This window comes from Acartia tonsa, chromosome 5, assembly GCF_053477335.1.
Source record: "Acartia tonsa isolate MP-2025a chromosome 5, ASM5347733v1, whole genome shotgun sequence".
Classification (NCBI taxonomy): Eukaryota; Metazoa; Arthropoda; class Copepoda; order Calanoida; family Acartiidae; genus Acartia; species Acartia tonsa.
In genome coordinates, this window is record NC_137264.1 from 41,631,543 (window position 1) to 41,656,762 (window position 25,220).

Below are 25,220 nucleotides of genomic sequence, written 5' to 3' on the forward strand. Positions count from 1 at the left end.
CAATGTGCCAAATCCTTTAAAATTACATTTAAATAAAGCTTAGAAAAATTTAAATATTAGGTTATTTTTAGAGTTGCCTTTATGATACAATTTTTGTATAACAATATTTGAAATTTTTTTGTTGGGGGAAGCAATTTCTCTTCGGAGGATGGTGCTATTCTCCTCCAAAATATCTTTAATCCTCAAGCCAAGACATATGAGAAGCTACACAGTAAAGGTGAACCATATCGGTTCAGTGTTTAGCAAGATCCTTCGGTATATACAGACAGACACGCAGAAACAAATCCTGTTAGCTTCGCTACTAAGAAATATTGGAGTGCTGACACACGGGAAAGAAATAAGGTATTCCGTCCAGTATGTCCATTCCAAAACAAACAAACGCTTTTAGGATATTCACCTGACCTTGGGTTGCAACAATATTTAAGTAGCGCAGCAGTTACAGGCTAACTTTTATTTTTATTCCGAAAGAACAGTAAAGTATTATACACAGAAAACTGCGAATAATTAAATACAATTAAGTTATTTGATGTGTAAAATTCTCAATAAACAATTTTGACAAATTATCACAAAAGTTTAAAGAAGACTAATATTTTTGCTTATATAAATATTATACACGGAAAATACAATTTATGCATGGTTTAAAGATGCATTTTGTTGTATATTTTATTTATTATTCAGATATTGCACTAATAGGATTCAATTTTTGCAGTTATTAAAATCCGTGAAGTATTTATTTAAATAAGGAAAACTTTAAAAAATAGTTATTGATCGCAACGTATTTTAGACTTTCCGCGGATATCAAATTGGTATAAATTTTAAGATTTTTATTTAATATTCGTGGGAAATTGTCTGTAATACGTTGCTACACATGATTTTTCAGTATGACTGAGAATCAGTTCTAAACTAATATTAATCGGTTTCCTTGCCATACTGGAAAAAGCAATAATGAAATTATAAAAAATGCAAAAATAAAATAAAATTAATTATTTAATTGGGTATGTGTACAAGGGGCTGAAAATTGTTCAAAAAGATTGCTTTTCTAATAATTAAACATTACAATTGCTGAATATTTTTTAATATTTCCTACGTTTTTAAATGTTTACTTGCTGTTGTTGAACTACTTGTGGACACAGTTATTCTTGTTTAATTTTGATTAATTAGATAGTTTGTGCAGTTAGCTACGTGATTAAGACAGCAATGTCAAAAATCTAGCAAATGGCCTAAATACCACTACCAAATATTAAGGGGACTAGGTTTTGATGTTAATATTAGTTTAAACAAAAATTAAACCCAATTGTGTTAAACAAAATTACCCCTTTTGTAGATAAGAATTATTTGTTGAACACTCATGACTAGTAAGATTGAACCAACCAATCAATAAAGATATATTGCCCAAAATATTTAGGCCAACAGATTAGAAAATTTTGGGTACCAGTATAATTAACAGTCTTAATTTTTCATTCCTGCCGGCACCAATTGGACTTTTTTATAAACATAATGTAACTATTAAATTTGTCCAAATATCAAATTATTTTCAAACAAAAATGGGATGTCGAAAATATGTCAACCAAGACCGTCGTATTGTCGACACACAAACACATTTCACGACAAATAAAATTGATTAAAATCTGTGAATGTCAGTCCCTACTGAGTGAAAAATTCAGGATTATATGCAAATTTGATCTAATTTGAAAATTGAAGTCATCTAAGATATTTTGTGTTCAGGGGACACATAGAAGGCGGAATGTCCTATTTTTATTAGATGGGCAGCTGCTCTATGACTAGGGTGTATGTCCGTCAGTCACTCAGTTACTATGTCAAATTAAATGCAAGTAACTGAAAATTTCTCATGTATTGCTAAGATTTATTACCAACACCTGCCAACATTTGCCATTTGTCTTTTCATAATTTCATAAAAAGAAATGTTGATACGTTATTTTAAATGCGATTATTATGGACAATGGCCATAATAATCCTTGTTCTTTTTATTTTTATCCCTTCGTCTGCATTTCCATGTGTTACAAAGTGTCCAATGTGGCCGTCAAACTTGCTGTACGTTAATTTTAAAGAAGTGCAGCTACACAAATTTATCAATTTTTGAATTTAGTCTTTGAATTTTTTTTGTATGTGTATTATAAGCTTCTGATCTATAAAATCAAAGGTGTTATCTAAAGATACTTCTTATTAAGTGATTTATTAGCAATACATGCTAAAAGTGTCTTTTTTATTGCTACGCTACTTTTAGCTTTAATAGTTCTTTGTTATCTGGGATTAGGATGTCTTACAATATTGTAGTCCTCTTATCATATATAATAATAAGATTTTTTGTCTGAAGCTTAAGATTTCAATAACTACTGAACCAAATGAGTTCTTCATTTTAACGAAGCTTTACAAAGGTCCATGGAAGGTTTTGGGCTGTTCATCAAACCTTTTCCTACTTCTTCAGTAAAGAGCCCCTAATTGATAGGGGCGCAGCCTCTAGTAACTAATGATTTAAGATTATAAAGTTTTGCAGACTATCAGTGAATAAGTCATGCAAGAACAGGATGCAAAAGGATAAATCAACCCTTTTTTTGTAGGTGGGGGGAGAATTAAGTATCTTTCCTACATCAACTCATCTCTGCATCCTTGTATATTTAATTGAAATTTTAAAACGTATTCATAACCCAATGTCCTTGCCGCTCTAAATAATCTTGCATTCGACGTCTTTATATAGTGAGAAAGACAACAAGGATAACAAGCTTCAAATGCAGAAAAGCTTTGATACTAAAAACAATTTGCAAACCAGAGGCCTCCAGAAGCAATTTAGACGGGGGGGTTGGGGGGGGGGGGGGGGGAAGAGATCGACCTCCCTCAACGCTTTCAATTTTAGTATGCAAAAGAAAAAGTAAATAAAATTATGGGATGGAGTAATTTTTTTTCTAGCGGGAATTTCTCTTTTGAGTTTAGTGATACCCTCCCCCAAAATAGTCATAAAACTTCCCTGGACCTATAAAAAGCTGGCGTGATCCTCTTAGAAATTTTTTTTTCAATTTTTTTCAATTTTGTACCCCCCCCCCCCCCCCCCCCGACTACCGACGAACAACTATTTTAGGTTAGGTTAGGTTTTAGGCTAGGGAGCCGAGCGCTGCGGCCAGGCAGGCAAGGGGGCCGAGCGCTGCGGCTAGGCAGGCAAGGGGGCCGAGCGCTGCGGCTAGGCAGGCTAGGGAGCCGAGCGCTGCGGCCAGAGTTCATAGTTCGCTGTCGGGGGGGGGGGGGGGGGGGGGTACTCAAATTTTCAATATTGAAAAAAAAATTTCTAAGAGGATAATACCAAAAAGCTTTACTGTAAAGAAAACTGCAGACAGACAGACTATGAAATTAAAAAATAACTTCACTTTTGAAAAGAGTAAAATAAAAAAGAGTTAGAGTAGGAATGGAGAATTAAATTTCAAATTTTAGATTTCTTTGCAATGAAAAGTTAGATTGTCAACACCGCTGTTAGCGCTGCTACTATATATAACTTGTGTATGTCCGTATGTTCATCTGTAACATACAGTAAAATAATTGTCAGTTCTGTAAAATTGAAAATTTTGAAACATAAATCGCTCAAAATTAAACAGGCAACCAAACCTGAAACATACATAGCAGCAGTAGGTACCATTTTACGTCTTTTGTATTACGCAGTGTGGTCCATAATCGTAATACAGCGGCAAGCAGGCACGCTATACTGTTATAAACATTTTACCAGCTTTTAATTGTTACGCTACTTATCTATCTCCGATTTAAAATATCCATATGTTTATCTATCTATCTATCTGTCTATCTATCCATATGTGTGTCTATCTATCTACATATATCTAATTCATCTCTAATTTTCTTTCTCATTTCCCACACACACATTTTCTCTTTCAATCGCTGCAATTTTTCTGCAAAATTGCTCTGAGGTCAATATTTTTGCACACATATTCTCACATAAACACACACACACACATATATATCATAACAATTTTGCTAGAATTTGCACCCTGCCAAGTGGGATGAAATCTTTAGCTTTCAGAGATGGGGCCAAAGCAAGAGAGGGAAGGGACACTGGGTTGTTTATTACACTAGTTCCCAAAGTTTTATATTAATGTATTCTTATTTATTGGCTTAACAACTTTGGATACTTTTATTGAGTTTTGATTGGTTGGTTCAATAGTTTGATTGTCCAAACATTTCAACTAATGATTTAAATTTACAGAAGGTGTTATCTTGTTTATCATAATTGGGGATGTACTTAAATTTATCAGCCATTGTCTTATCCAATTAGATCCCTAGGCCAAGCCTAAAAATTTGTCTAAATAGAACTTTTTTATATTTTATGTCTGTTTGGCTATTATTGACGGTAGTTTAGTGACAGCCGGACATATTCTAGTTATAAAGCAAATGCGTTAATAAAGAATCAATTATCAAGCTGTTCATAAAAGCAATAAAAGGAAGGATGGGTTATTGAACTGCAAATTAATCAGTATTCCAAAAATCAGATCAATCGGTTAATTGTAATGCATACAAATTTTTTGTTAAAAAAAGCAAAAATAAACACGAAAAGACCTAACCATTACAGACATAAGAACGTATGACCGTCCCTAATTATAGAAAAGCTTTGCTTTTAAAAATCTAAGTTACTTTTTTAATGTATTGATTGGGTTTTACAATACCTACCTACAGTATTAATAATACTACTATATTAAGTTTCCATGTAATTGATATTCCATTACAGACGTATAGAAAGGATTTTATAAAACTTAATTTCAAAACTATTTTGCAATTGGAATTTAAGGGTTGGGGGGGAGATGAGGGGAATTAATTCTTGCAATAATATTTGCAGTCTGTATTCATACCAAAGACAAATATTCAAACAAGCAAAAACATATTTAAAATTTAAACAAGAAATATAAATTTACTTTTACAAAATTTTTTTGTAGGTTTTGAGATAAATTCCATAGACACTACCTGCTAAAAATTTCCCTATTAAAAAGTTTGGGGCTCCGATTTTGATTAACATAATTGTCCTTGATTATTTTAGATTGCATATCCCTGTCCCGTATTTTTCTTCTTCTTTCCGCTTTCCAAATTGTCATCCTGTCTCTCCTTCAGTTTTCCCAAAACATCTTACACAACTTTTATTTATGAAAAATGAATAGTTATTCATAGTATATTTTATTTTAGGTAAGATTTTTCATAAGATCACAGACGACATGGTAATTTTGCCGCAGACGGGTCTATATATATCAGGGAGAGAGGGGATATTGGGTTTTCTTTTAATTTTACTGAATTTTGATTTGTTGGTTCATTGGTGTCCAAACGTTTAACCTCTAAATGTTAAATACATAAGGCGTAATTTTGTGTATCATCCTTTGGGATGTACATCAATTCATTGGCCATTGTCTTATTCCTTTAGATCCCTGATATTCAGACAGGCAAAATATTTATATTTGTCGGCCGAAAGATTAGTTTATTGTCCATTATCCTATCTCTGTATATTAGGCATAACAAGATAAAGCGGAAATTGTAAAAATAAAATTCTTTTAGTTTCCCGTCCAAATTTCAGAGTTTGCAAAAAGACATAATTTTTATTTGGGATTTTAAAAACTTACGTGGTTTGTTATTAGTAAGATTTCAAGAACGGCTGAGTGATTTAATCATTATGTATAATTTTTTAATGTATTGTATTTTTTGCACAAATAAAGTATTCTAGGCCATAGTGAATTTCTGTGTTTTATTGCATAAGAGGAACATTTCTTTGAAAATTTCCTTACAAGTAATTTTAGCCAAGAAGCTTTTACAGAAATATTACTTTTTATTGCTTATCTTTTTATTAATAAACAAGTACAAAAACTAACATTTAAAAGATTTTGCGCTTTTTCAAAAACATCTTTGCTTGTTTTTTTCTGTATCTGAAAATTGTTAGATTATGATTATGTTTTCCTCTAAGCAAATTTCTGGTTCTTTGTGTGATTTGAAAAATGTGCCCCTACCCCCATCTTATCTACATCTCATTCTCAACAAGAAAAAAGAATGCCCTTCCCTTTTTTACACACTCCTATCGTGGCATTTTTTGGTCTCAATGTGCCTTTTAAAGGCCTAGTTTTTCTACAATTGGGTCAGATAATTTATCAGTAACTGATAGCTGATTTGGCAATATTAGAAATTTTCAAATTTTGCATAATGATTTCTGTACAAATTAGAAAGAATAATCTTTACCAAAACGTCAGTATGTCCATTAATCTATTTTTGTCATTGTTACTATTAGTTTGTCCGTCTAAATTGTTAAGCTTCGCTTTTATGAATGTTGTCATCCTTGTTGAAACTAAATAGAGATAGAATTCTACAGTTTATCTTGATATAAAATCGTCTTAGATATTTTAATAAACTAAAAAATTTCCATAAAGCATTAAAAATTTGTTTCATATCAATCGAAGTAATATATAAAATACCCATATTTCATAGATAGGTATCACTATATTAAGAATTATATACCTACGTATTTTTCAACCTAATAAGTAAAATCCTTAATAAAAAGGGAAGGGACAAAAAATAGAATGGGGAAGGGGAAATTAATGCCTGTTGCATGGTGGGGAAAAGAGAAGGTGGGGAAAGGTGTTGTATCATAATGTTGTTAAACGGTTCTCTTTTGTCTTGTTTTCTCAGTGTTGTTGTCTAGATTGGTGTTGTGTTAAGTTGTTGCTGCCACAACCATGTGTGGGTGTGTGTGTGTATGTGTGTGTGTGTGTGTGTGTGTGTGTGTGTATGTGTGCGTGTGTGTGTACTAGAAGAGATAAAAAAGATAAATGAGAGGGGAGGGGTTCTTTTCAAACAATAAATTAAATGTCATTTGCTTTCCTCTTTATCTATGCGATTATTTTAACTTGGTTTCTTTTTTTCTTCTTAAATAGCTCAGCTGCTCTATAACTTAGACTAGCTGCTGCGCCCCTAGCATCTAGGGGCACTGTATTCGAGGGGCTAGAAAGTAGCTGAAAACCATCTTACGACTTAAATCTTAAAATGAAAAAGCCTAAAACCATCACAGAACCTATGTAAAGCCTACCTAAAATAAAGAACCTAATCTGTTTAGTAGTTATTGAGATCGTAAGCTTCAGACAAAAAACCTTACTACTTTTTATATTAGGATATATCCTGACGATAAAATGTTATTTATGTATAAGGTTAATATTGTTATTTAAAATCAAATAATTATACAGAATATGCGTTATTATTTTTCAGATTACTGCTTTAATACGTCATTGCTACGCTTCTTCAAGACAAAATTCAATTGTCTTAATAATTTCTCTAACTCGTTAAAAAAAATACAAAATTCATTAAAAAAGATATTTGAGTCATATTTAAAATACTACTACCTTACAACGTACTTTGATATTTTATAAATCATTCATTGATTACAAGAAAAAAAATCTGGACATTTGACCTTAGGGCCAAAACCAAGGTCGACCAACACATTGTGGTTGTTGTCCAAATTGCAAGGTTTAGGTCGTCTGTTGCGTTCTTTTCATATCATTATGAGACGTTTTTTAGATTGTCCGTTTTTTATTTAATTTTTATAGCCCACAAATCCTCACTAACCACTTAACCAATTAAGTTTTCCATTTTAGGGAAGCTCAACATAGGTCCCAAGGATGGTCTTAGGCTATTTCATTTTTAGATTTAAGTCTCGGCATGGTTTCAAGCTAGTTTGCTTCCTTACCTCCTAAATATGCTCATCTGTAAGTAGAAACAATGTAATGTCAAATGAATTAGTATTTTAGCTATAAAAAGAAGAATTTTGCACATTAAATGTAGGATGGATTATTTTTTAAATATAATATTAAGTATACAAAATCTGTTAAAGATTAGTCTAAACTAAAATCTTAACTCAAATATTTGACCTCAAGGGCCTATTTCTAGTTTTCTATTGCGAAACAAAAGGTTTGACCCAATATATCATATAACAAGTATGACAACATCCATAAAGAACGAAACTGAGTATAATAAAAAGTTAGGGGTCATGTAAAGGAATTGAAGTTGCAGGTTTCGTCGTATTTTCACAATAGCTTTTGAAAGGTTGTTTTATGTTAGTTTTTTTACATATGATCCAAAATTAAATTTCAAAAAAGTTATAAAAAAATTATATAAATGTTTATAAGAATCTTTCCACAATGTAAAACTACTTTCCCTTTGGCGTACAGACGGACTTACAGAAAAAGTAAATTACAGAGTTGCTTTCCTAGTAAAAGCGTAATACTAGTACGTAGTAGTAATTTAGGTTTTTCTATGAACAGGTTCAATTTTGTAACATTAAAATTGTTGCTGAAATCTCAAACAAAAGACGAGATATGACAATCACAGATAAATTAATCTTCACCCATTTTTTTTAGATAAATACCAAAATCTGAATGAAATATTCTTTAATGTTTGCTGAAAATATTTTTTCTTGTTAGAAATCGTGGTTTTGTTATTTAATGTTATATAATTAATTTCATCGGAAGCTTGGTTAATAAATCAAAATACTTTAGAAAAATCAGGGATCTAAAGGGATAAGACAATGGCCGATAAATTGATGTACACCGTTAATGATTATACAACAAATTAGTATGCTACAATCAGTGGTTAAAACGTTTGGACACTTAACTTTATGAACCAAACAATCAAATTCAATCAAGTCCCCAAAGCCAACGAATAAGAAAACATTATTATTAAACTTTGGGGACTAACGTAATAAAATCCTCTGCCTTTATCCCTGAGAACTAAACAGAATTGATTAGATAAGAGATTAAGTTTTACCCAGGGATCTATGGATGGCCCAAGGGATGATAAATAATCTCCAATGCAAAGAAATGAGCTTTTGGTAACTGAAAAATTTTGGGAGATAAAAGTGCTGTAAATCAAATTAATCATGGTTCCCTCCAGAGATCTAAATTGTTAAGACAATGGCCGATAAATGTATGGACATCACCAATGATGATACACAAAATTACCCCTTCTGTAGATTACAATTAGTTGTTGAAACGTTTAACCACTCATTTTAATAAACCAACGAATAAAAATTAACTAAAGTCTCCAAATTTGTTAAGCCAACGAATAAGAAAACGTTATTATAAAACTTAGGGAACCAGTGTAATAAACAGCCCATTGTTCAATATCCATCTGGGTTCCCTCCCTCCCAGAGATTTAATTTTGCGCGTATAGTAAGATCCGGATGCAGACAGGGATCATAAGGGATAAGACAATGGACGATAAATTGATTTTCAATTACATCCCCTATAATTATAAACAATGTTACCCATTCTGCAAAGTTTGGACACTGTTAGTTTTTTTTAAAGTAACCAATGTTTTTAAACTAACAGATAAAACATTGAATACAAGTATGATTTACAGTTCAATTTCCCCTCCCTTCTGGTATGCGCCATACTTTAGTGGCTAAATTGGTTAGGTACATGAAATAATCTTCGTAATCAGGAATGTTATTTATATTACATACTTTCAAAGTCAAAATCTAATACGAATCTTATATTGATAGTCTTATCCATTGCTTGGATTTAATGTTTTCTTACCTATTTCAAACTAAAATCAATTTATGTAATGATTAAATAAAAGGAATTTGGAACGCTGTTACTTTCTTGATTAATTCAAGCGTAAAGAGAAGAAAAACGCTGGAAAAATGTTCGAATCATGGCCTCGTCATATAGAACCGTGTACTATCACTTCCACGAAAGTAACATAACAGTAAAGTGTATATATGATTAAAATATGAGAGTAAAGTTAAACAGAAAATTTTGTTTCAGTTTTCTAAAAGCTTTTGAAAAAGCAAAAAATTGTGGAAGATATGCCACTTTCATAGAATATTACGATGGAATTTCTAAAAACTGTCTATTAGATTGTCTTTTTAGGCATTAGGTGTCTAAAAAATGTTGTTTCCTCAATGTAGAAGACATTAGTTTTTGCATTGCTGTAATAATTATTTATTGAATCGTTTTATAGACAGCTTTCTTTGGATAATAAAATGAAAAATTATAAGATTTAAACCAGTTTTGTTAGCCGAAGGCCTTGGCTAACAAAACTAATGTTAATTTTATGATTTTCATTTTAGTATACGTGGAAAATTGTCTGTAACTAAATGCTATATGTGATTTTTCAGTATGGATGAGAACCGGTTCTACTCCCGCGGATATTAATCGGTTTCGAAGCCATACTGTAAAATGTTTTCTCTGAAAGTAACGTTTCTGTGTGATTAATTGAACTATGATTCAAGAGTATTTTTAATTTCAACATGACTCTTAACAATTTATTTTTCTATGAATAATTTAACGTACATTAAACAAATAATCTATTTATGTGCAAATATATATTTTTCAATTTCTTTATAAAGTTGCATTTTTGTCAATACTAATGTTTTTTTATTTCAAAAGATTATCCAGTTGCCAGTTCTCCAACAATCAGAGGGGAGGATGGAAGGGCAGTGGCCCAATGGATGGTTCCAGGTAGGTTTTAATTTTGTTGGAAGTGCAGGTACTCTACAGGTTGAGTTAGTTGGCTTGTCTGTAATACGGACACTTGCTTCGCTCAGTATTATAGTTATTTCTCGCATCGTATTCTAAACAACTTTTCCGCGGATATAAAAATGTACAATTATAAGATTCAAACCAATTTGTATGTTCGTAGAAAACTGGATTTAAGTTTTCAGTATGGCTGAGAACCGGTTCTTATCCACCGGGTATTTGTCGGTCTCAAGTCAAACTTGAAAAGTACTTACAGAAATTATCTAAGAATTACAAATTTAATTCTTGCTTTTTTAGGTGAAGGATTTAGTCCCCTCCACGTGCACGCCCCCAACCCTGCAGCTCTGACAGGGGAAAGGAACCATGTTTTCACTACAGGTAGACATTTAGTGTAAATCCTTTTACAAAAGTAACAGGATGTATTTCTGTCTCTGTGTCTGTCAGTTTTTTTATCTGTGTGTCTATTTGCAGTTTAAGATCTATGATTCTCCATTACAGTAAAGCTTCTATTGGGGAGGGTAATGAACTCCACCCTCCTAAAATAAATGACTCCAGAAAAAAAACTCCCCCCTTCCCTAAAAGAAATTTTATTCTTTCATTTTAAAACTAAAATTGAAAGACCCCCCCCCCCCTACTTTTTTTAAGTGGACCGTAGCCGCTAGAAGATATTTTAATATACATATTCTTGATTTCTTATTAACATGAAAATAAAACATCTATAGTAATGATCTAAAAATGTTATTCTTGGAACAAATATTACAAAAAAAACAAGGATGAAAATATTAACAAGAAGCACAGCATTAACAAACGCACATACAAAAAATAGAAGATTTTTATAAATGCCATGTTTTATATAATTGTTTAAAAAATCGATGAATTAGTTTTTTACCTTTTACATTGCATTTTTTTGTTTATTAAATCATTGGATAAACAAGAACTGTCAGACAGATAGAAATACTTTATTTATAGATTAGCTTCGCTAGTAAAAAATTTCATGTTGACTGATCCAATAATATTATAATAGAAATTACATAATTATTATTATGCAAATACAAGGATAAACATATTCAAATATCATCACAACAAACAAATAAAATCACTCAAATACATTTCCAATTTATTTCTAAATTTATGTCTACTTTGCCCTTAGCCTAGCTCTAGAGAAGGGGGGGAAGGCGGAAAGAAAATTAGCCTAAAACAAATATTTGTAAAGCTCCCCATAAAGCACATTTTAATCAGACCAGCTCTTTTCGCGATTTTTAGTTACTGAATATTATTGAATAAATTAACTTAAATCATACAAAGTGTGTCTGATTTTACTTTAAAGTAAAATCAAAAGATTAACATATATTTATTCTTTAGCTGTATTTAATGCAAAAGACTGTCAAAAACTGATAAAAATGTAAAAATAAACTTTTGGTGAAGCCATGAGACATTTATTTTAAATGAATTAAAACATATTATTCCGTAACAGAAATAGATAAAAGTGAGATAAAAGCTGTTCCCTGTTTTTTTTTCGGGAATGAAAGGAAAGTATTTGAAATTAATATAGGGTTATTTCTCGGGGCAAACCCTCCCCACCAAGATTCGTATAAACAAAACTGTCCTCATAAGGTTTTACTTTTCGATGCAGCCGTTTACGAGATCGTATTGGCCAAACATATAAACTGTTTACTACTTTATTACACAATGATAACCTGTTCCTTTTACCACTGGCTGTGATATTGTGAAATTTGTGGGCGTATAAAATACTTTATCTAAGAAAAAAAACTACTTTTCAACATTTGCATTTCTGCAAATTCAGGATGCGAAATTTTTTCGCCTGTACTATGCTAGGGACTTCATTCATATAGAATTAATTTTTCAAATTTTGTGAAAAAAATCTAACTTATAAAGGTGTGTGCACAGAATTTTGACAGTTGGTAATGTGGGATGCAAATAAGGAGAAGTCTCTGCCCCCCATCTTTAACGCACTTTAAACTTTCAAAATTAAAAAAAATACTCATTTTGTATCAATGCAACGGATTAATTATAAAACTTTAGAGAAGCTTTGCTTATTATAAAGAAAATTTGAATTTATAATTATATGAATACACCCCTTTCAGAACTTTAGAAAAAAAATTGCTTTAGAACACAATGAAAAACACAATTTTTAATGTGGTCCTAAGAGCTATTTGCATTAGAATGGACAACTTTTCATTAAGTTTAATTTTAATCATTTATTAATAAATGCCCTAAAAGATAGATTTTATTTTTTTAAGGCGAGGCTATTATGTATAGAATTTATATGTACATTGTACATATCTATTTGATGATTTATCAAAATTGCTTTGACTATAACTGCTTAATGGAGTAAAATTAGGAATTTAAAAAAAAAAATATTTGTTGCATTTGTTACTCTAAGAAATTAGATTTCCTCATGAATTTTCCATTTGACATTTAAATTCTGGCACCACACGACTACCTTCGAGGAGATTTGGTAAAAACTAATTTAGATATTAAGTCAGATGAGATTTATCTTAACGTCTTTGTTTAATGTTTATTTTCTTTATGCTGTAGTAGCTGGATGGATGTGTGTTTGTGTGTGTATAGTAAAATCTTTGAACTTAACTATAATTTTCAGAGAAGCACACTATTGAACACCGTCAAATTCAAGTTTTTTAGGCTATTTGTTTTATTCATAAAGCTTCCCTATAATTATTCAATTCCTTATTTCTTTTATATTAGTTTTAAATAAATTTTACCTGAAACTTTTGTATCTTCACCTGCTAATTTTGTGAAAAACTAAAAGGGTTAATTATTGAAAATCTGCTGAAAGCTCTCACATCGGGTCAAGGTTAAGAATCTTACTTTTAGAGTAGTTTTAGCAAATAAGCAAATAAAATATAAAAAAAAATGCGAAAGTTTTTTATAAAATTTGAATTTGCGCAAAAGATTTTTTTTTCAAACCTTGAAGGGAAGAATATTAGCTAAAAATGATTAAAAAATTGACTACATTGTATGAACTATAATTGTTACATTTGTTTTTATGACTTTGGGGTGTGGATTACTTTTTTAGATCTTAACAGTGTAAAACAATGTAATTTAATCTATCTTTTTTATTTTTATAATATGTTTTACAGGATTTTGGTGCTATCACACAAATAGTTTTTTTGGTTTGGTTGTTATTTTTGAATGCTTTTTATAAAAAGTTGCCACACCAAAGTTTTTTTTTCTTCTGAGGGCAAACTGTAATGTTTATTTCTCTCATAATTTTCCAATTTTCCTTTTAAATTTGGTGTGTCCAGTCCAGTCCAGGTGATTACCAGGTAGGGTACAGGTACATGTACACGCCCACACACACACACACACAAGAGAACCTAAAAGAGAGCAGTTATGCTCTCGCTATGGTTCTCTCTATTATAGGTTGTGAACATTACCTTATACTATATTACAAATTGATTTAATATATTTAAACTAGCAGACACACTCCCTAGCATCCAGGGGCTCTGTATCAGAAAGAACAAAGAGGGGTTAAAAAGAATAGCTTAAAACCATCCTAAATCTTACATCTTAAGCTTCAGACAATAAACTCTTTATATAATAGGATTGCTAGACATGCCAAAAGGAAGTCTGAACAATTAACAATTAGTTGGCTTTGCAATTAAAAAGGTTCTGACAACAGAATATCTATACATTTTATTTTCTATTAGACACGTGACATCCTTAATAAAAGTCTTAATTTTAAGTTTGTGCATTAGATAATGCGTTTTACAGACAATTTACAATAGTTATACATGGTGTAATTAAAACAAGGCGGTCATCAATTTCAATAAGTGTATTTCACGTTATTATGTAAAGTTTACTAAAAAATATATTTTTAAAAGAATTGACTTAAAGCATTAATGATTGAAAATATGGGATATAAATTTTGAATTTAACAATCCTTAAATAAGATAGGGAAACATTCAGAGGTCAAATTTAAAATTAATGGCATTTTGCAAATATATAAATTTGTAAATATACCTTTTTATGCTATAATAAAGTTTCAAATAATAGGAGTGAAATAGAATGCTTGTTTGTTTGTGTGTGTGTGTGTGTGTGTGTGTGTGTGTGTGTGTGTGAGTGTGTGAACGTGTGTTTAAAAAAGACATAACTTTTATCTCAGCGAAGCTTTTTGAATAGTCAAAGATATAAAAGTCAAATATATCAATTAACGGTTGATTAATCTTAATTCTGCTTTACAAATGGATTTATATCTTTTACAGTCTGCTTACATTATTATTGCTAACCGTCAGATGAGATTATTATATACGTCCATAAAGGCTTATAGAGTTGCCTTACTACTTAAAATGTGAGTTGGATATTTTGCTAATATCCTGATTATGTACGTGTGTCTGTTACATGTAGGTTTGTCCTAGCAGCGTAGCTATACTCTATACACGTTTCATATGTTGGTCTGTCAGAAATAAAAAAAAAGTAGTGTCTTTTTGTATGTTTACACTCAAACAAAAAAATATCTTTGCTATATCATATGATAAGTTTGAATCTAGGCTTTAAGTCGTTCATATATCTATTTTTGCTTATTTTTTGAAACTCTGCTTCTTTTGAACAATATCATTCTGTTTTCATACAGGAGAGGAGGGAGGATGTTTGTGTGTGTGTGTGTGTAAACGGTAGTTTGTGTTGGACAGGTAAAACTGTATTCCGGCTCATTTCATTTCAACATTATGATATTGCTTCCCCCCCCCCTCTCCCACCAGTATCAGAGGTTAACTATTTTACTAAAGGATAATCTTAACTTACAGCAGGCGCAGATTAGGACAAATATTATGAAGAACAAGGACAATAATATCAAAAAGTAGCAAAGATAGTTATAACAAGAAAATAATAGTAGATAATATAATACTTACATTTATACAAAAAGATTAGCTATTAATAATAAATTTACATTTTAACAGAATTTCTAACAATATATGATACATTTATTTTTTTTAACTCATTTAATTCTAGGCCATCAATGGTTTTTAAATTTCATCCACTTATTGTATTAGGGTGTCTAATTATATCAGCTTATAGATCTTTGTAGTTGGGTATATTTAATTTTTCATTTTAAGTAAATAAAACTTTCAATTTGGTTTTAATTTTAAAAGTCTTTTGATTTAAAAGAAATTTTAAAGAATTTTAAAATATTTCAGGAAATTATATAACAATTGGTGAAATTTCTTAACCAATTACAAGAAATATAATTAATTTAATTAATTTTCAATGTTCCAAAAAAAAACCAGAAATTTCTATGACTTGACTGAGGGTTATTATTTGAACCTCCAATCAAAACTAAATTTTTCAGGTTCTCACCCCCCTAGTCCATCAGATTCTGGTGTGAGTGATGTAGAACAAACCGGTTCCTTTGCCTCGGATGAGGAATCCAAAAGTATCAATGGTCTTCCATTGCTAAAAAGTAAGTAAAATTTTGATTTTTAAAAAGACATTTGTGTCCACTTGTAGTGGTAAAAAGCAAGTCGACAAGTTAAAAATTATCATTCAGTTAACGCTATATAAGTAAGACATGTTATCTTATTTGTTAGATGAAAAAATTTGCGAACATTTCTTGGAGTGTCCAATAATTTAACCAACTAAAGCTTTGATTTTGTTTTATATTATTGGGGGTTTTATCCCAGGTTTTAGTAAGGTTTATTTCCTAATAGTTTAATCACCGTTAATTTGACTTTACTGTAGCATTTGACGGTCAAAATCGAAAACCTAAAATATCAACAACAAAAAATCTTTTTTATTACATTAAAATCAGTAAAAATCAGTTAAAATTGCACAGGGGGGAAAGACAACTGTGCTAAAATAACGAATATCTTCTTTTGAATCATGGAAAGAAAACGAAATAGCGGGTTTTGTCGTATTTTCAAAGTAGCTTTTGATTTTTAGGTTATTTTAGGTTAGGTTAGGCAAATGTTAATGATTGCCCCGTTTGGTTAGTGCCCCAAAGGGGCTAGAAATAGGAGAAAAGCTACTGTGAAGATACGACGAAACCCGCTACTTCGTTTTCTTTCCATAATCCCTTCTTTTTTGCTAATACAAACTAATAAATAATTGTAGGAGAGGATTCAGGATTGCAACCTCCTGGTCTGGTACACAATATCTACTCCGCATATCCTGCTCATGGTAAGTTAAGTCAGACGCGTGACATCAATAATAAAAGGAATTGAATTTGCCTTTAAACATTACCATGCACTTTCAGTCAAAAGTCGTGAAATAAAAAACTACTATCTATTAATTTTTATTATTTCTATGTTACGTTACTTCTAATATTTCAATTTCTGCAAATGCTTTAGATTTGATTAAAACTAAACCTTGTAAGTAGAATTTTTAAAGTTTCCTTGTTATTAAGATTATGATTTATCAGTATTATGTCTATAGAAATTAATTTGTAAAATTGTTTTGTGTTAGTGTATAAAGTTATGATATTTGGCCACAGTCTCAATTCTAAACATCTTCTCATATTACACAAGCCTTGATTCTAACACACACACACACACACACACACACACAAAACAGACACCAAAGGAAGGAAGGTTAATTTTATAGTAAGTATAGACATAAAATCTAGATAACTATATGGATCCAGTGTTGGGGACCTTATTAGTCTGTTAGCAAATAGCTTTCTGCTTTTTTGTAGAGACTTAGCTGTGTATAATTTCGATGGTATTGGTTTATATTCAAAGACCCAATCGGCACAGGGTCCACGGGGTGGGAACATACAATTATTAAACCCCTTCCCACTCTAATGATTTACTTTAATTACCGGGAAAGATTATTCATATAAATAGCATATTGTACTTTACTTTAACAATCTTACTTTTCTTCATCATTTAAGTATTTACTTTATCTAATCCTGCGTGTGTGCTAAGCCACGTTTCCTTGTGACAGATATAAACCTTACTAAACTAGAAATCGTTACCAGAAACATTTTACCGTGAACTCCACTAGATTTAAAGAATTTTAAACTAACTTTTTAGTCTTTTCCTGTCTTAGAAAAGTAATTAAGGTTTAAAAAAATTATTGGAAAATAAACAAATTAATATTGATAGACAAAGCTTAAAACATTTAAAGAGGCGTCACTACAAAAAAAAGCACATTTAAACCTACAAAACACTGATGGAACACACATAAGTACTCACACACACACACACACATACTGCAGCAAGTACAGTTAGAACTTGGTGTAATTCAACACCTGTGTTTTAAAAAGCATAGCTTATATACAATTAGAGTAGCCAATTTGGAATATTTTTACTTTTTTATAATAAATCATTATTATAGTCTGAAACAATAAGTCTTCCCTCCCCTCACTAATAAAAGGGAACATTTAAATTATCTGGAGCTTCGCTTTTATGTATGTTTTCATCTTGGCAAATCATTAATTACAACTGTGAGTCAAATAGTTGTAGTAAAAGTACAGATTGGACAATAGCGCTTTTATTATTCTACATCCCTTTCTCCTTCCAATTAGTAATAAAATCAAGGAGGCAGATCTTATGGAAGGACTAATTTATTGTTTGATCATTTTTAAAATTTTATTCTAACAAGTTTTAGAAATTCACTTTCATCAACTTTGACCCGATTAGAACATTTCACTTTTTGCTAAAATTTTTTTACGGCTTTTCAACAGCGTTTAGCAAAATTGAAATATTATGTTCATATTTCTTGCTTGTAAAGCATAATTAGGCAGGAAACGTTATATATACTTATTTTAAGTTTTAAAAACATTTATTTTGCTTAACAAGAATTTTAAAGTGTTTGTTAATATGTTTGTTTGTTTGTTAGTTAGTGGGTTGTGGATAGACCTAGACAGACAAAGTCCATCATGGTTGACTTGAAATACTTTGCAAAATTCCACCTTATTTTCACTCTTTCTCACTCTCTCCTCCTCCCCACCCCTTCTACCTCTGTCTCTCTCTCTCTCTCTCTCTCTCTGTCTCTCTCACTCTCTCTCTCTCTCTATATATATATATATATATATATCTCTCTCTCTCTCTCTCTCTCTCTCTCTCTCTCTCTCTCTCTTTCTCTCTCTCTCTCTCTCTCTCTCTCTCTCTCTCTCTCTCTCTCTCTCTTCTCTCTCTCTCTCTCTCTCTCTCTCTCTCTCTCTCTCTCTCTCTCTCTCTCTCTCTCTCTCTCATATATTTGAACCTATCTTTTTTAAAATCAAACCTTCTCGACATTTACCTACGTCCATATTTTGATTTAAACATCAATTTCTGTAAAAGATAAAAATGATTTGTAAGGCGTAGCAACTCTATCACCATTGCTAGAAAGTCTGTATGTCTTTAAATAAAAACAAAGCATCCTATTATTGCTTGGATGTATTTAGATATTTTTGTTTTCTTGCTAAAACACATGCATTAAAAAGAAAAGAAAGGGACAAAAAATGTCAAATTAACAGTAAATTCATAAAAAAAAGTCTTAAAGATTTTAGCTTTTCCTTATTTTCTGACGAAAAAATATTTTCAAAAATTGTTAAATATGAAATTTACTTTCCCTTTTATACTCAAACTTTAACAGCATTTAAAAGCCTTATTTTTTATGGCCAATTTTCAATTTTGACAAAAACTTTACAATGATTTTATTACGGTGCACATAAGGGCAACAAGGGGCAACAATTCACCACCCCCAAATCAAGTTTTAAACATTCTATGAGTATTATCATACCCAATGTACCTCAGATTTCAAAGGAATCGTAAAAATACGCTTTTTAAGTAAGCATTCTAATGCATGGAAGTCAAGAAATGCAAAAATTTTCTTACAGAAAAAGGCATACTTTTTGTGTTTCACCAACAATTTTAAAAGTATTATAAAATCTCTTAGAATTAACGTAATTAGACAAAATAACTTCTGATGAGTCATGCATTACATGTATTTTGACAGTATAAAAGAAAAAAACACAAATTGAAGAAATTAGTCCTAAATAATTCTAGTTGAAGTCAAGATATTAGTTTTTATTTGTTTGTTTTTTAATCAACATTTGAGAAGACAGTAAGAGGAAACATGTTTTCGCCGGGTGTCGCCGGCTAAAAAAGCGATATTTGATTACCCAAAGACATATTTTTATCACCAGTACTGGTTTCATTTACCCCCCCGCGCCCCCGTAGGGGTTTTTAGCCCGTTTTCTGAACGTGGGTGCACGAAAAGCTTGTAAGAAAAGGCGTTTAAATGCGCTTTTAAAGTCAAAACTTACGATATAATTCAAATAAATAAAAGACACAAAAACATAGACATATTGGGAAATATTTATTCAGACTTAGAATTAAAGTTAATAATAAATATTTTCAAGTTCTTTTGCACTAAATGATGGGGAGGAGAGGGGGGGGGGGGCTAAACCTAAATCTAAACCTCTTTATGTTTGATGTTTTAATGTAACTAAATAATCGTTTCTATAGATTCTTACAAATATCAGGGATCTAAAGGGATAAGACAAAGGTCAATAAATTGTTGTACATCCCCAATGATAATACACAAAATTACCCCTTGTGTAGATTAAAGTTAGTAGTTAAAACGTTTGAACACACAACTGTAAAACTTTGGGGACTAGTGTTATAAACAGCCCAATGTCCCCTAGCTCAAAATTAGTTAATATGCAAATAACGTGAGGTTCTTATATTCATTCTAAATTGGAATTAGCAAGTAGTCTTCTGTCTGTCTATTGGAAATGCTTTGTTTTTAAATTATGTAGTTACAGGGTATTCATGTTTAAAGTCAGCAGTTTGATTTAGAAAGGGAGGGGACTGTTAATTACACTAGTCTCCAAACTTCAAAGTTTTATATTAACGTTTTTATATTCGTTAGCATAAGAACTTCAGGAAATTTAATTGATTTTTTATTGGTTGGTTCATTAAGATGAGTGTCAAAACTTTTCAACCACTAATTGTCATCTACAGACAAATAATTTTGTAATATAGTTAATTAAATATGTATTTATTAAATATGTATCAATATTGGGGATGTACATATTAATCGGTTATTGTTTTGTTCCTTAGATCCCTAGGTGTTAATATATAATACAAAGTAGCTTGATGTCTGTTTGTCTGTCCGCCCATCACTTAAGATCTCGCTAACCACTAAACTGATTGAATTCTACTCTTCAGGGAATATATCTACTGGTCCTGTGGTAGTTTAAAGATCTTTTTCAAAAATAAAAATCCCCCTCAATTTTTTCATATTTCTATAATTAGGGTCGGTCCGTCCGTACGTCTGGTACAGTTAGCTCTTTTACTTAACTTAAACAGGCTAGAATTTTCCTATCGATCTCAAACTTTTCATGCTGATTTCTACAACAGTTAGGTACGACTTAGAAAGCACAGCAACTCTATAATCGTTACCAGAAAGTCCGTACATCCATTTATAACAAGCTGATTTTTACTTTTTTGACAACAAATAATGGTTTTGAATGTTAAAAATATCCTATTCATCTGATTTTTTGAATACTGATTCCTATTTCAATAACGTCTATTGTTATAAGCGAAGCATCTCTAGAATCAAGTCCTAAAAACGTCAGTATGTCCTTAAACAGTAACATGTATTTAATCAGTTTTAATTACAATTTTGTATAGACATGCATTAATATTCAGTTCTGACACTTCACAAGTGTTAAAGTTCGTTTGTCCTTCCATTTCAGAGATTTCCTTCTATGGATGTTGTCATCCTTGTTTAATTACATCTTGGGGCAAATCCCCTAGAGGCTAGGGGCGAAACCGCTAGTGTACATATAAACAGTAAACAAGAATCATAATATCATTATAAATATAGATATTAGTTAATAAAAATTTATGTTAATCATGCCCACATTTATAATGGATTTATTAAACATAAAAATAAAGTGAAACTTGTAGCTTGCTAAAATAAGGATCCCCATCCACCCCCATTTACACCATCCCCTCCCCTCCTACTGAAATGAATTCCATGACCCCAAATTTGACACTTTGAACACTAAAATCGGACTACAATTAACCTAGTTACACTTTAAAGGGCCCAAAAAGCTAGTGATAGGGTAGATGCGCTACTAAAAAATTCTCATATTGCTCTGATAACCAAAACCCCTAATTAGACATTTTAAACACGAAATTCAAGATAGTTGATGGATGGATAGATAGATGGATAGATAGATGGATAAGTAGATGAATAGATATATGGATAGATAGATGGATAAGTAAATGGATAGACAGATGGATAGATGGATGGATAGATAGAGGGATAGATTGATAAATTGATAGTTGATGGATAAAGAGATGAATAGTTGATGGATAGATAGATGGATCGATATATAGATGGATAGAGAGATGGATAGATAGATGGATAGATAGATGGATAGATAGATGGATAGATAGATGGATAGATAGATGGATAGATAGATGGATAGATAGATGGATAGATAGATGGATAGATAGATGGATAGATAGATGGATAGATAGATGGATAGATAGATGGATAGATAGATGGATAGATAGATGGATAGATAGATGGATAGATAGATGGATAGATAGATGGATAGATAGATGGATAGATAGATGGATAGATATATGGATAGATAGATGGATAGATAGATGGATAGATAGATGGATAGATAGATGGATAGATAGATGGATAGATATATGGATAGATAGATGGATAGATAGATGGATAGATAGATGGATAGATAGATGGATAGATAGATGGATAGATAGATGGATAGATAGATGGATAGATAGATGGATAGATAGATGGATAGACAGATGGATAGATATATGGATAGATAGATGGATAGATAGATGGATAGGGTAAGGGGGGGCTATTTTCGGGAGGGGTTAATCTGGTAATTTTCTATCTACCTTCATAAAATGACCTTTATCTCCATGTTCCTTTCAAATGACAGAAAAAAACATAAAAGCAAATTTGTTTGTTGTTAAATTACATACAAAAAAGTATAAAATGAAATTTTTGTGAGATGAATTTTAAGGGTACTAAATAATTAAATCCCCTTTTTGGTTGATTTGCCCCAATGTGCGGTGTAAAAAAAAATCTTCCTTTTAAATTTGAAGGTAAGGTTGCAACTTTTTATATTCTTCAATTAATGAACATTTGTTACTGCTTAAATTACTTTTTCGTCTGCCCTAGCAAAAAAGTAAAATTTAATGACCTAAATTTTTAATTTAAAGGGACTGTGAACGTAAATTTTTCTCATCTTAATATCAAATCTTAACATTATCTCAATCATAATATCTCACAGATAGAGCAAAACGCGCTTTTGTTTGCTTAAAAAACGGCTTTTTCCGACGATTTTTATAAGGTAAAGGGAAAGGAAGAAATTTTCCGTATTATATAAAATGTGCATTAAATTGCTTTTTTCTCCCTTTATAGCTAAAATTAAACTTTTTCACATAGTTCTTGAATTTTCCTAACGGTTAAGCTGACTTTTAACATAATTCTTGCTTTAAACCAATGCATAGTTACTTAGAAATTGATAAAATAAGCAATATTTTTTATGGAAAACCAAATACAATAACAAATCTAGAAACAGGTTTTTTATTAGTATCCAATTAACTTTAGATGGCCCATCTCTCGCCCACCTTTAACTACAAATTTGTAAATAATAAAGGCGCAATATTTCTTTATAAACAGTCTGATAAAAGTGTAAACTAATTCTCCAAAGTGGGTTATTTATTGTCCGACACAATAAAAAAGGATATTATTATTTTAAATAACCTTTGAGATTCAACCCTTTGTAGACAGTGAGGTATTTTTTTGTCAATAATACGAATTTAAAATAGGTCTTTATTACCTAATTACTACGTTATAAAAAAAAACTAATTGGCAATTTTATATCATAAAATAAATCCTTAACAGTAAGTAAATTGTTTCAACTATATATGATAAGTTAAATATCCCTACAAACATTATAAGGAACATAAACGTTCAGATTTTCCCTGTTTTTTCCTTTTTCCCTTCCAAAATACCATAAAATCAAGGCATTATTCCTGGATATTTTTGTTAATAGGACGTTTTTGGTTGATCAGTGTAGTGAAATGTGCTTAGAAAATGTTAAGATTTGATAATCAGAGGAGAAATTATTACGTTCACACTCCCTTTAAATATTTAAATTTGCATAGATTTTAATTTTTAATTTAAACACTTGTAATTTCTAAAAAAAACTATTTTAGTGAAACATTATTATATTTACTTGACTTATATTTCCTGTTTGATAATAATAAGATTTGTTTTCATAAAAAAAAATGAAGCCTTAAAAAAAATAACAGAAGATTACTGTTCATTTAGTGGACAGGCATACAAACAACACATTTTCTAATACTTTTGGCCAAGAAAAACAAAATTTAATGCTGGCAGACATACATACATCCTACAAATTATTTCATAGAACAACTGGAAATTGCTTTCTGATGGTTCTAGCCCAATTATAAAATATGGCCAAGATAACAAAATTTAGCTTTGACAAATAATCACAAATATTTTTTCTTTATGAAATTACTGCATAACAACCATTGGAATAGGTAAAAACTCTTTTTTAAGTGACAAGGCAGGAAAAGATTTTGCAAAAAAATATTTATAAAAACAACCTAATTTCCTTTTTCTTACCAAATTGCTTTTATATTTATGTTTAAGGAGAAACGGAAAAGGGTGGCTTGGTTTTTGAGACCTTTTACGCCACAAAAGGGAGTTCTTATGCGTAGGGGAGGTTTTATTATGTTTTTTTTCTGCCTACATGACTCTCTCCCCTAATTCTTTCTAAAAGAAACATTAGAAGATAATTTCCAAAGCTGCCCCCCCCCCCTCCCCTTTATGTTGTGTAACCACTAGGCTACAGCATATTTTCTAAAGCAACTTCCAAAACATGCCTAAGGTCCTAGGCGCACCACACACACACACACACACACAACTGTTGAAGTAACATGTTGCTTTCCTACTCTTCCCTTTCCCTATGTGAAACAGATTCATGTTTTACTGTTACACCATCGCCATGGTGGGGGGGGGGACGCCCCTGACCCTCATTACAACACAAGATCCTTTCCTGTTCTCTGTCTGTGTATCCTCTTCCCCCTTTGCTGCCCGTTTTACATGCTTTCTTTTACCCCCATATATTTACCCCACACCATTCCTCCACTGCCTGTGTGTTTTGGAAGATTTTTCAAGGCCACACACACGGACACACGCACGCACATGCTTTATACTTCTATGGATACAATATAGGGAGGAAGGGAAAGGGCGGGGATTCGTTCTTGATGATGATAACGGAAATTCCGTTATCCTACCACTGGAACATATAGCTGTGGCAGCTATACCCTATACAGGATAAATAAAACAGTACGCCCCCCCGGGCCCTCCCTCCCAAACCACCACCTACTTTTAAGTGTTGTCGTTTGTCTGTACGTCCGTGAGCGTAGTTTTTCTTTGGAGAAAGAATAATCCATGTTTTGGGAGTGGTTGGTGTTTTCCTCAACCAACCCAAGATTTCTAAAAAAAATAATTTAAACCATCCGGCTATATATAAATTTTGTTTTCATAATTGAAAAATTATTGCCAATTATAACAATTCTATGTTAATTTCAAAGTAATAATAATGTATAATGAATTTTGATGAAATCTTAAAAATATCAAAATTCTTCTAAAGTAAGGTCGGCCATTTTATGTTCCTTAAGAGTATTTATAAGGACCCGTAAGAAATAA

At 31.2% G+C, this 25,220-nt stretch overlaps 1 protein-coding gene across 2 annotated transcripts in view; it reads left to right on the plus strand.

Annotated features, from left to right (window-relative positions):
* Positions 1-25,220, plus strand: part of LOC145319545 (uncharacterized) — a 66,231-nt gene that overhangs the window by 30,749 nt on the left and 10,262 nt on the right. Inside the window, exons 2-5 of one of the 2 annotated variants that reach the window (XM_080161735.1) lie at positions 10,425-10,496; positions 10,812-10,892; positions 15,844-15,954; positions 16,605-16,670. In XM_080161735.1, the coding sequence (XP_080017861.1) occupies positions 10,425-10,496; positions 10,812-10,892; positions 15,844-15,954; positions 16,605-16,670 (330 nt within the window). Of the gene's footprint in view, positions 1-10,421; positions 10,497-10,811; positions 10,893-15,843; positions 15,955-16,604; positions 16,671-25,220 lie in introns of both variants that reach the window. The other variant, XM_080161734.1, reaches the window with a different exon arrangement.